Source organism: Aythya marila, assembly GCF_965140915.1.
Source record: "Aythya marila genome assembly, chromosome: 1".
Taxonomy (NCBI): domain Eukaryota; kingdom Metazoa; phylum Chordata; class Aves; order Anseriformes; family Anatidae; genus Aythya; species Aythya marila.
Genome location: NC_139042.1, coordinates 117,234,869 through 117,246,985, shown reverse-complemented (window position 1 = coordinate 117,246,985; position 12,117 = coordinate 117,234,869). Strand labels below are relative to the sequence as shown.

Here is a 12,117-nt window from a genome sequence, read left to right as displayed (position 1 = left end):
AATGTGTTAATCTACAGGAGAAAGGAAACCTAAATTACATGGAAATATCTGAATAAATCATCAAATGCAGACCACTTTTACCTGCTTTCCACCATAACATTGCAGGGCAATATCCAAATAGGAAAAACAGGAGCAGAAAATTAGATGCCTCATTCTGCATCCAAGAATCATCCTAATTTCTTTTAGTAAATTCTCACTATAGATCACCTCTTTACCAAAATCTTACAGAAAGCAATGATACGCTTACTGGGCACATAAAAAGTTCACATGAATTTTACGTGTCTACATCTTTTTGCAGTCTTCTAAGGACAACAGTACCATGGGACATCACAGAAGCAAAGTTTGGCTAGCATCAACCTGTGAAGACTAGCAAGCAGGCTCAGGAAAAAAAAATCTCTTCCCATTAGCCACAGCAGTTTACATACTCACATCCTCAGTGCTCATTCCTAGCACAACAGTCCACAAGAAAGCAGAAAGGAAAACGTCAGCACATCCATACTAGCAGAACGTTACTGATTCTACAGGATCATACATTTAAGAGATCTCAGAACTTTCATAAAACTACTCATTCATTAGCTTCCAAACATAGGAGAAATTGTAATTTTAAAGAAGATCCATAAACCACCATACACATTAAGACAGCCTTTTATCCAAAGAAATTAAGATATCTACTTTATCTTAGATGTGTACAAAATTAAGTGTTTAAATTTGTAGTAAGGACTTAACTTTAAAATTTAATTAATTTTAATTCATACAAACTCCTGAACAGACATCTTCATATTGAGATAGGACTCTTTAATTTAGCTTAATGCTCCTTTTATTTTCTTTAACGTAAAATAAGCTTGCTTCAACTGAAAAAACAGAATACACCAAGATACCCAGCAATTTATTAAATTATTTTACACTTGTGCTCTGCTTTTAATTTCTGCAGCTCCTCATGGTGACAGTGCTATTCACTGCCTCCATAGGACATCAAAGTTTTTTGTATGTTTAGCCACAGTCAGGCTGCAGTGCACAGACATCACAAACCTAAAGCAACATAAAACATCACACAGGTAATCTCTCCATACATCTTAACAGCATCAGAAATTTAGCTCTGAACCTCTGGCTTCGAAGCACCACTTGAACTGAAGGCATCCTCGTGTGCAGTTCACAGCAGGGAGCCAGCTACATGCTGCAGAGGGCAATGTGCCACAGCCTGCCTGAGGCCGTGCTGCCTTTTCAGACAAGGATCTGGACATCCTCTGCTTGTAAGAAACACCTATTGAAAGCAACGTTCTCTGCATCACTGTTACTTTTCCATCCATCAGATCAGCTACAACTTTGTGTTTGGAACTGATCTCTGAACTACAGACCCAAAAGATGGGAATATTTATGCCTGTGTATTTCCAGTGCTCCACACATTGCTGCCTGCCATAAGCCAAGCAGCTTTGTGCAATGGGACAGCGTGCCCTTGCTCCCGAGAAAATGCCAACGTGGTGCTGCACCTACCTTCACAATCAGACTTCGGTGCTCCTCAGATTGACTGAAGTTCCTGCCCATTTCAAAGATGCTCATCGTTCCTTCCTCACAGAGGCTCATCCAGGTGTGATACTCCTCACGCTCTGGCAGTCTATCCCAGAACGTCTTGAAGACCTCCCAGACTGTTTCCTGACACACTGAAGGCACAAGAAAGGTCTGGTGTTAGTAAAACAGGAGTGCTTCTGGGGCACAGGTGGTCAGGATAATACAGTCCAAATGCTGTCTGCTTTTCAGTACATTAATATATACAATACAGTGACTATATCAACAACTTGTAAATGTGTTAGACATTAAATGCACCAATGATGATCTGGCAGATCTTCCACACTCGTACTACTTCCCTCCTTGATTTTTTACTGAAGTACTTATTTTATTAAAGACAAAGAGAAGCGAAGTGAGCAAGAGAGAGCAACTTGCCTCCTGACAGCCATCAAGAACAGCAGTAGTTTGACTGAGTGAAACTGCCTTTGATCAATCAGGCAAAATTTTAGAAAATTCAGAAATCCAAAATAGTAAGGCAAACATCCTCATGGAAAGGAGAGCTGAATCTTAACTTGTAAGAGCAGTAGTTGCACTCAACAAAACTTTAGAAGCTCAGTCAGTAACAATTCCTTTAGACTCAACTTCACATAGAATTTAAAATGGATTTCAGAAAGTATAATTGCAGTAATCATTGAAAAATGAGGCAGTATGATGACAAAACTATGTAATATGCTAAACTATAAGTCAATCTCTAACCCTATTGCATATATGCACTGAGAAAGAACTGGGTATCCGTGGCTGAACAGACAGCCTGTGAATTAAGGGTTAAATTATCTTGTATGCCAGTTGCTTTAATCTCCCTCTTGAACGTGCTCTTCGTAGATCAGAGCACTTGGTCACATACTACTTGCTTAAGCAAAAGCCTCTCCCTGACCCAGGATAATTGGGAGAGATGAAGATTTATAGGATTTTCCTTGTGTCCTGGAAGAGAACAACGTTGAAAGGCGAAAAACTCTACAAATCGCTTGCAGCAGACGCCAGCTTGGAGTAACAGCAGACAACCCTGCTTTTCAGCCCTAATCTGATTTCACTAGTTATATATATACAGTTTGGCAGAGGAGCACTTTGCATTAGGAGAAAGTCTTGACATCATAGGCAAGACCCTAGAGGAGAGTGACCGCGAATCTATATTCGGAAAGTCATTTTCGTCAATCAGCTTAAAAATGTGCTCCAGGCTGCCAAAAGCAGTACCTTACTACCATTTCTTTTTGGTACTCTGTATGCTGAATTCCAAACTGGATTAAATGTACTTGTGTAAAATTTAACACACAGATCGCATGGAAACATCCCTTCCTTCAGCCACGAGAGGGACGTTTTTCTTACATCCAATGCTTTTATAAGTAACAACCTTAAGGAACTGTTCCATGTGTGCTTACACCCCTTCAAGCTTAGCTGATTCTGGTGCTGGATGGCACCAGGCAGAAAAAGCTCTTTTCTCCACTCCAAATTTCAGTTCATCAGAGAAGTTAAGATAATTTCTCCCCTGCAGAAGTCTTTAGATATATAATTCTCTCTTATTTCCACACCCCTGAGCACATTCCTGACAGCTCTTTTACATGGAGATTAGCCTTGCAGCTCCTTGACATGAATGAATGAAGAAGAATACAGTCTTGAGACTGCATAATTACCTTTCTGTAACGTACTACTGCCCTAGCACCCCTCAGCTTCCAGGTAGCTGTGTAAGGCACAGTACTTGGGTAAGGAGTATTGGAGATATTTTCAGTTTTCCTTATGCATCTTTATTAACCAGAAATAAATACCCAATGTACAAGCATGGGACCCTCTCACATCCCCCCTCGAGCTGTACCGGCTGCCTCAGCAGCTGGGGAAGCAAAGGCCACGTTTCCGTACAAGTTTCCACAGACCTCAAGCAATGAACCCATAATCCTGCTCAGGGATTTCTTGATCATGCTGTAGTATTACTAAGCTCCCTGAAGCAGAAGGACATCTGCAGTATCCCCTCTACCATCCCACTCCTAAGAGCTGGGAGTCCAGGGAAAGACAAAAGGCTAGTTTCAAATCCAGAAGCCTATTCCAGGCGACACCACCCTCTTTAATTTCTTTGTGGGGAACTTGTGTCCTGCATTCTGACTAACGGGCCTTTTACTCCAGGTGTAATGATGTACAGCAACAACCCTGAAATGAGATTATTCCCTGTGGCTGGGATAAGTCTTCAGCGCACTATCAGCGAGAGATGAAGCCATGGCAATGCCTTGTGAATACACCGCAGTGGCACTAACCCTACAGTTTTCAAACTGCAATAGGCAAAGGATTGCTCTTCCAGTCACAAATAATAACTGGCAGTAAATAATTGGCAATAAAAGTTTTCCTTAATGCTCTTAAATAAATTTAATTTCTCTTTTTCTTTTTCTTTTTTTTTTAGTGGGTGTGGTGAGACAGTACCTTGCCTGAATATAAGCTACTGCTGTATGAGCAGTTGCCCCAATCAGCTCCCAGTAGATTAAGGATTTGTTGTGTGTCCATTTGCCTGGAATTAGATGCTCCGCTCAATTCCAATCCCAAAGACTTCTGTGACATCTGTGGGGTCCGAGCCCACTAATCAGACATAAGCTGTCAGAATAGGGTCATATTTTCAGGGGATGGATAGGGGATGGCAGATAAGGGGTCCTCTCTGGCCTTTGCCCTGCCTTGGTGTCTCCACTGCAGCAAACAGTAACACACCAGACCACAAGGTGCCACCTGAGCTGCTTGTCACACAGTCACACTGCAGCCTTGCTGACATTGAGTTCGTTTTGTCATTGTCCCCTTTATTCCATATGGCCAGGCTGTACAGCAGGGGACTGCTTTGCAGGACAAGTTTGGGTTGCATGCAGCAAAACCCAAGAACCATCCCCTAGTGTGCTTACCTATATGGTGTTCAAGAGCAAACCCATAGCCTGGCTGAGGAAAGGACCAACTTTGTTTCAGTCTCTCTTTCTCATATACTTTTCTCATGTTTTGTAGTCCGAGCACAGAAAAAGAACAGCGGGGCCCAAATCATGCTCATATAAAGAAACAACCAGACACAGCTCCATCTCCCATCTCTCCTCAAAGAGGGAGCCAGTTCTTATCATGACATAACTGACGTGGCCACCCAGGGAACTGAAGAGACACCGGCCTCATGCTGTGTTCAGTTCCATAATAAAAGTTTATATCCTTCTTTCGACTTAAAGCCAGAGCCCACCCCTGCGGTAGGTGTTGAACTATCTGCCAGCCAGGGAGGTTTATTGTTGACGAATGCCTGAGAACTCCCACAAAAGAAAAACATGTTCTTCATAAGTAGATTATAAGCATGCTGAAACTATGTAGACAAAGCTTAGAGTTATAAAATTGCAAAGTTTAAGAGACTTAAATGGAAGCTTCATCAAGTAACTACATTTTACTGTATTAAAAAAAAATCACCGTTTTTCCTCTCTGACCTTCCAGCAACTTGTCATTACCTGTGCCACATATACCATCTATATATTCTCATAATAAATGAAGCAATTTTTAGCTAAAATTTAAAATAGCAACTCTGTCAAGCCAAAACAGAAAATAAAATAAAATGGGCATCTAGGAAAAACACAGATTTACCAGTACGCTTTTAGACTCGCAACATAACTTTGAATTTAAAGTGTAAAATTTTTTAAGAAAATAGGGAATGGAAAAAAACTCCACAGCATCAGAGCTTACAGTGAATGGACAGCAAACCAACAGCTCATAATTATGACTGAAGTTGCTTGCTTAATGAGATACACTCTATTAGCATTCTGCAACTATTAAGAAAAAAAATAATTAAAAAAAAAAAAAAAGCCTATTGTACAGGCCTAGATTTTCCCAGGAATTAGGTTTTGAAGACTAGCTGCAAAACCCTTGAAAACAAACCAGCCAGCCCTGCCAGGATAACAGGGGAACAGCTGAGCAGACCCAGCACTTCAATAGCAGACTCTGGGCATCCTGAGGCCATGGGACAAGAGCTCGTTTTTACTGCTAGATCTCACTTAAAACTTTCTCTGGTCTGCTACAGGGGTAGCCACAGTCACAGACTACGTGGGACAGCAGCAGCAACATCAGGCCCTGGAGGAGCCAGGATCAGGCCTCTAATCCAGGCAAACGATACCGATTAAATCATCATCAAATCGAGATCAATCTTTTAAGGCAGCGGGCTTAGAGCCTTGAAGTTCCACGTGGGTGGGAAGGTAAGCTCCTCTACAAAATGACTTCCTGCAGCCCATGGCCACGGTAATAAATAACTTGCATTTTAGTGCTAACCTGATTGCTCGGCTACTTTACAATTGTCCTCTGAAGAATCCTAAAAATTAGGTTTAGAAGATAAATTCTCCCTGCTATAGAGATGTGATCATCCTGGTCTACAGGAAAGAAAGCAGGTACACAGGTGATGCGTGACTGATCGACACAACAAACTGCAATTCAACCCAAGACCGGAAAACAGATGGCTTGTTCTGCAATTCTTCCCCAGAATACATTTTGCATACAATTCCTCAGAAATTAGAAGTCACTTAACTCATCACTGAAATGCAATCATCTTCAAGATGAGAGAGAGAGCCAAGGCAGGAAAAATGGAAAGAATGACATGTTTGGCCCATGCCCTTGTGCAAATTTCCACAAAGTGTCATAGGCACATAAAGTAGGCAAGGTCTTCATTCTTGAAGGCCATAACAGGTTTCAATGGCTACCTCAGAAAGCTGGACATGTACTAAGACCATGTGAGTCTCAGCATACCTGTTCTGAAAGCCTAAAAGCCAAGCCCTTGGAGCTTACCTGCTTTAAATGTAGTGCTTACACTCAGGTAAAAACTTACAAATGATACAGAATAATATTCTGAAAAGCTAAAGACAAATTGTGTTTCAGCCAAAAAGAAAATCCACACAGGCAGGCTCTTTTCAGTCCTACAAATATGTACAAAGGGGTGAAAAAAGAGCTTATTTGAAGTTTCCTTTCCTAAAGACATTATTGCTCTTTTCAAAGTCTCCAGGTAAGATGTGTGATGAGATGATCCTTCTGTCTGAAATTCTCTGGTACAGCTACCTCGTATGCACCTGGGCAGGATGCAGCATTGCTCTGGCTCTAGCTTCACCACCCAGGACACATTTATCTCTCTCAAAGGAGAAACAATTAGCCTATTACATCTCAGCCCGTGCTCAGGGATTTCTGAGGTTAATAGGAGGGGCAGCACATGACAGCACCGGGCACCTAGCGGGGGGTAGGGTGGCTTTCTGGCCATTTGTCTAAGTGGGGACTGCTGGAGTTTAATCCCAGTTAAATCCCATTAGCGCTTCTTAAGAGTTGAGTTGTGTACAGGGGCTAGGAGCACTGCATCAGGCAGAATCTTCTATTTTGAGGCAACGTGAGGACAATTCCTACTCCTCTCTAACGTCTCCACAACTGAGTGGCCTAAAGGCAGTGGGTTTTGAGGACTATGGTGACAGGGAGACTGAAGACACCTCCTGAGAGACCTTCCTTGCAAAGATTTCACTAGAACTTGCTAAACAAACTAATAAAGACGTACGCAGAGCAATCACCTCATCTCCTGGTGAAATGCTGCTGTGTAAGGGCTAAAACACAGCAGACCTTAAACAACACTTGCAGAAATCCAGGATTTTAAATTAAAAGAGTTGAATGCCAATTAGCTAATCCACATGAAAGGTTTTTTCCTTGAATGCTGACATATTAAACTCTAGCACAAACTATTCTCACTGGTAATATTTCAGTAATACAAAGGATTCTCTTTCATGAGAAAAGTCAAGCTTTTTAGAAGCAGAGCTGACATCTAATCATTCAAATGTAGAGGGAGGCAGAACTAGAGGTTTTACAAATAAACTTCAGAAATTTATCAGCTGAGTATGAGCTATGCACAACGTGTGCCAGGGGAGAGAGGGAAAGAAGCAGAGATGGCTCACGCAGCCAGACTCTGATTTATTGCTTGCTCCTCTGGCCAGGTAGTTGTCATGAATTTTGACTGGTTACTTTCATCATTATTCAGTACGATTTGAATAATTTGTAACGTGTAAGGTTTCAGCATCAGATTGAAACTTCTCTCTCAACTCTGTCCATGTGCGGAACATAACATTATTTCTGCTGCTTCAGTAAATACATCTGAACCAACCCAGGAAATGGGGAGAAAATCTGGATTCTGACTTTAATGTTAGGAGCTCGGTGCTACGCCCAAGATTACCAAATTGAGGGATTATAATCATGCACACAACTTAATTCCTCAGAAATTAATTTTATTCTTTCCAAGTACCAAAATGTCCTTGGCTCCCATTAGCTATGACACGCGAGAATACCATCCATCTCCTTCTTTGGTCAGCATCTTTAAATAGAATCTTTAGGTCTTCAGCTTCATCTGAAGCTCTGGCTGACAAAAACAGGTCTGGCAGAGAGAATATCAGACCTACTCACCTGAAAATACGATGTTAAACAATACACCCAATTGTTTAAGGGAATGGATCACAGCAGGAAAAAAGGCAAATGCAATTTAGGAATGGTAGCCACCGGAGTAGTTACATCTCAGACATACCCAGAACAGCAGCAGTGTAACCCTGAACCATCGTGCCAAAACCCCAATCCTTAGTTTTACTACACATGGAGGGGACAACAGCACAAGCCATGCAACCTCACAATTCTTATTTTGTTTCTGTTTTACTACTAAATCTGTTTTTCAAGTCTATTAAAATCCTCAGCCATCTACTGGCAACTTATACCAAAGGAAATGGACAGTCAGCGTGGGGTGACTGGTCAATCCCATAGCCAGGAGTGGAAGAGGCAGGCTTTTGGGCTGAGGAAGCGTGGCTATCTTTCAAATAATAATTTTTATTTAACAGAGGACTGAGCCACTGTCTCTCTGTGAGCAGTAAAACCATCATTCAAACTCAACATTACCATACCCCGCACACTCAATATCTGAAATCCACGCTGTTAGACTTGCACTAAATCTGATTCGTGAAACCTCCAGCTGCCTGTTGGACACCCTTTGTGTTCATCACAACAGTCCAGCTACCAACCACCGCTAGATTGACATGATTCTTCCAGCAGCAGCAATAGCACTGCTACAATTCAAAAGGAATTAATGATTTATTATATATTGTTGCATCTTGCTTTTTTTTTTTAAGGCTACAAAAATCCAGATGTTGTAGGCTGAAAAGAAGGAGCATGCTGCTAAGCATACTGCTATATGGCGTAAGCACTTGGCTTAAAGCCTATGACAGAAATGTTCGTCAGTCTCTAATAAAGGTTTTAGCAAGCTAGCAAAAGTAAATAAAGCTATGAGCTACAGCTAGATAATTATATTTCCACCTGTTTCCTTCTAAGGTAGACGGAACAAATGTACCCCAGATGACCAGCACATGCAAATCTTTTTTTTTTCCCCCAACAAGCTCTTATGTCAAAAAAGAAAAGAACATTCCTTCCATGAGAGCTGCCTTTTTTTGGTTGATAATAAAACTAAGGAAAGAATAGATTTTATTAAAGCCACACTTTCAGAGAAAAACATCTTCTCAGACAAAGTATGGGATATTAAAGTCATTCCTTACTTCAACAGGTACAGATTAAAAGATTCTAAATATGCAGACTGAAGTTGGAAAAATCAATAGATTCTGGGTACCATCATACTTATCCCCCTACAGAGCTGTTTTTCTAATCACCGATACTAACTGGTCCCTAAGAGACAAACTGTGACCACACTTTTGCCTAGGACTGTTTTGTTGACAGTGCAAACAAAGTCCGTCTTATTTTTTTGTTCACTGTACTGATTTAGCTAGCTAGGAAAAATGTATTTCCAAGAAAAAGCTGGTATATAATTTGAGAACACCCAAGAAACAGCTTTGTTGTCTATCTGGACTTGTGCACAGTATTTGACACTGTCCCATATGACATCCGTGTCTCTAAAATGAAGAACCATGGATTTGACAGATGGACAACTCAGTGGGTAACGACTTGGTGGGCTGGTCTCACTCCAAGACTCGCAGGCAATGGCTCCATGTCCAGGTGGAGACCAGTGACGAGCAGTGTTCCTCAGGGGTCAGTCTGGGGCAGGCGCTGTTTAACACCTTTGTCAGTGACATGGGCAGTGGGACTGAGCGCACCCTCAGCAAGTTTATGGGTGAGGGAGGTGACTGCCCCCCTCTGCTCTGCTCTCCTGAGACCCCACCAAGAGTGCTGTGTTCAGATCTAGGGCCCCCAGCATGAGAAAGAGATAGACCTATTAGAGCAGGTCCAGAGGTGGGCCACGAAGATGATCAGGGCTGGACCAGCTCTCCCGGGAAGACAGGCTGATTGAAGCTGAATTGAAGCCAATTCCCAACAATTCGGAATTGGGGTTGTTCAGCCTGGAGAAGAGAAGGCTCTTCAGAAACCTTATAGCAACCTTCTAGTACCTAAAGGGGGCCTGCAGGAGAGCTGGGGAGGGACTCTTTGTCAGGGGGTGTAGTGATAGGACAAGGGCTAATGGCTTTAAATTCAAAGAGGGGAGCTTTAGATCAAACAAAATTCTTCACTGTGAGTGTGATGGAGCTTTGGAACAGGCTGTCCAAAGAAGCTGTGGATACCTCATCCCTGGAGGTGTCCAAAGCCAGGCCGGATGGGGCTTTAGGCAGCCTGGGCTGGTGGGAGGGGTCCCTGCCCATGGCAGGGGGCTGGAACTGGATGGGCTTTGAGGTCCCTTCCAACTCAAACCATTCTGTGATCTTATGAAAAAAAGTAACAGCACCATCAGCTCTCACTTACCTCAGGTGCATTTACTCAGGATGTGATTAACCAAATAGCTATGATGCAGTGTATTGCTGCTAACAGAATGAATATGACAGGTTGCTTGAACCAGGCCTTGCCAGACTTGTTGCTAATTATAATTCTCTCTCTTGTAGAGATCTTTTTCAAAAGTTTAACATGCTAAGGGTGAACAAAGCATCTCTGCTCAAGAAGTCATTGAGGACTGTGGAAGCCAGAAGTCCCGTAGGAAAGCAGAAAGAAAGCCTAGGTGGACCTTTGGTTCAACCTAGGATCATTAAGTTTTAAATAAGCTTTTACAACCTAATTTACAGATTTTTTTTCTTTACTATCATTCAGACTTTTGCTTACTTGGTATTTGCCTACACTCCTATATCACATATAATTGAGGGGTGACTGCAGTCAAAGTACATTGCAGGGATCCACTTGGAGCAAAACAACAGCTGAGTGCTACTGAACAGACATAAACAAGACGCTTGCAAAACCTGTCAAGCTGCATGATCAATGTCAATGTCTCACTCAGGCTGGGCACAAGTCGATCTTTGGATGCGGCTCTGATCCCACATAATTCCACTTTGCTCTCCAAATACGTTCTTTATGTTTACTTTTACACAGACACTCAGTAACTCCTGGTTTTAATTGTTTTTGACTGCTCTGAAGGGAGGAGAAATACAGAATGCATGATTCAAACTACATGAAGCCAAACCTCCCATCTCTAACAGGCCTCAGAAGAAGACGTGTCTTAAAAGACAAAAAGAAAACAAAAAGCCCAACTGACTCAAATATACTTCAAATACCTTTGCTAGGCCTAGATGCATATATACTGTGGCTCAAGGGAGACTTTACCAGAGCAAAGTAAAACTAATTCCTAGACAGTGGCAATAAAAGAAGCTAGGAATTTGCTTCTTTTTGCACTGGACCGTAAACAGACCTCTCTACAGACATCATTTTCTGTCACTTTAGTCCAGCTGTAATTTTAAATGCCCAACATGATCAAAGCAATGCAATATCATTAATCCAAATAAGAATACAATACAAATGTCCCAGAGCTGTAAAGATCAGCCCATTTGCTCAAAACTGTCTCTTTAAGTCCCTGTATGGTAGCACACTGACACTAATACAGGCCTCCGGAACTTTATTTGGAAAGAGGAATTTTCACTCAGAGCGTAGCATCATTACCACAGCTCATGCTGAAAAGACAAGTCTGCAAACGGGACTCCCACAGCCCCGGAGTGACAGAATGGCTTTCATCTTGTGACGGCTGAGAGAGAGAGGCATTCATCTAGTGAGCAGAAAGGCTGATCCAGCACTCAAGGTGGAGGTGTGGGACACAGAGATTACAGGCTGAACACCCTGCCTCATCTCAGGCTTTGCGGAAGGCCTTAGGCAAGTCGTGTAGGGTAGAATTATTGGTCAAAGTGATTTAGTCATCGATGATCAGTGATTTAATGTCATCGATGACATTAGTATGATGACATAACAGCAATGGGGGCACAAAAGGCAGTATGACCTTTTTCAATTTTTTCTTAAAAAACAAAACAAAACAAAAAACTAAGTTACATCTATTACATTGTAATAAATGTTAATTAGAAATGCAAAAACACATCTCTGAAGGTGTTTCCTCCACCTTTAAGTGAGCGCAGCTCTTCCCTGTTTAACCAATAGACTATGGGAGAACATTGTAAGATGCAGTAATGTGTTTGAATACTACTCTACAGAGATCCACAAATGCCAGAAAGCACTTTATTCCAATCATCTCAGACAGGACTGTTAAGATACATCACACCGCTGTAATATCCCAACTCACGAAAGAGGCTGTTACTGAGAATA

At 41.9% G+C, this 12,117-nt stretch overlaps 1 protein-coding gene across 5 annotated transcripts in view; it reads right to left on the bottom strand.

Moving 5' to 3' along the window:
* IMPG2 (interphotoreceptor matrix proteoglycan 2) overlaps window positions 1-12,117 on the bottom strand; it is a gene marked incomplete at its 3' end in the record, with an annotated part of 59,393 nt that overhangs the window by 40,921 nt on the left and 6,355 nt on the right. For all 5 annotated transcript variants that reach the window (XM_082756206.1, XM_082756207.1, XM_082756203.1 and 2 more), the window contains one exon: window positions 1,492-1,658. In XM_082756206.1, the coding sequence (XP_082612332.1) occupies window positions 1,492-1,658 (167 nt within the window). The remainder of the gene's footprint in view (window positions 1-1,491; window positions 1,659-12,117) is intronic.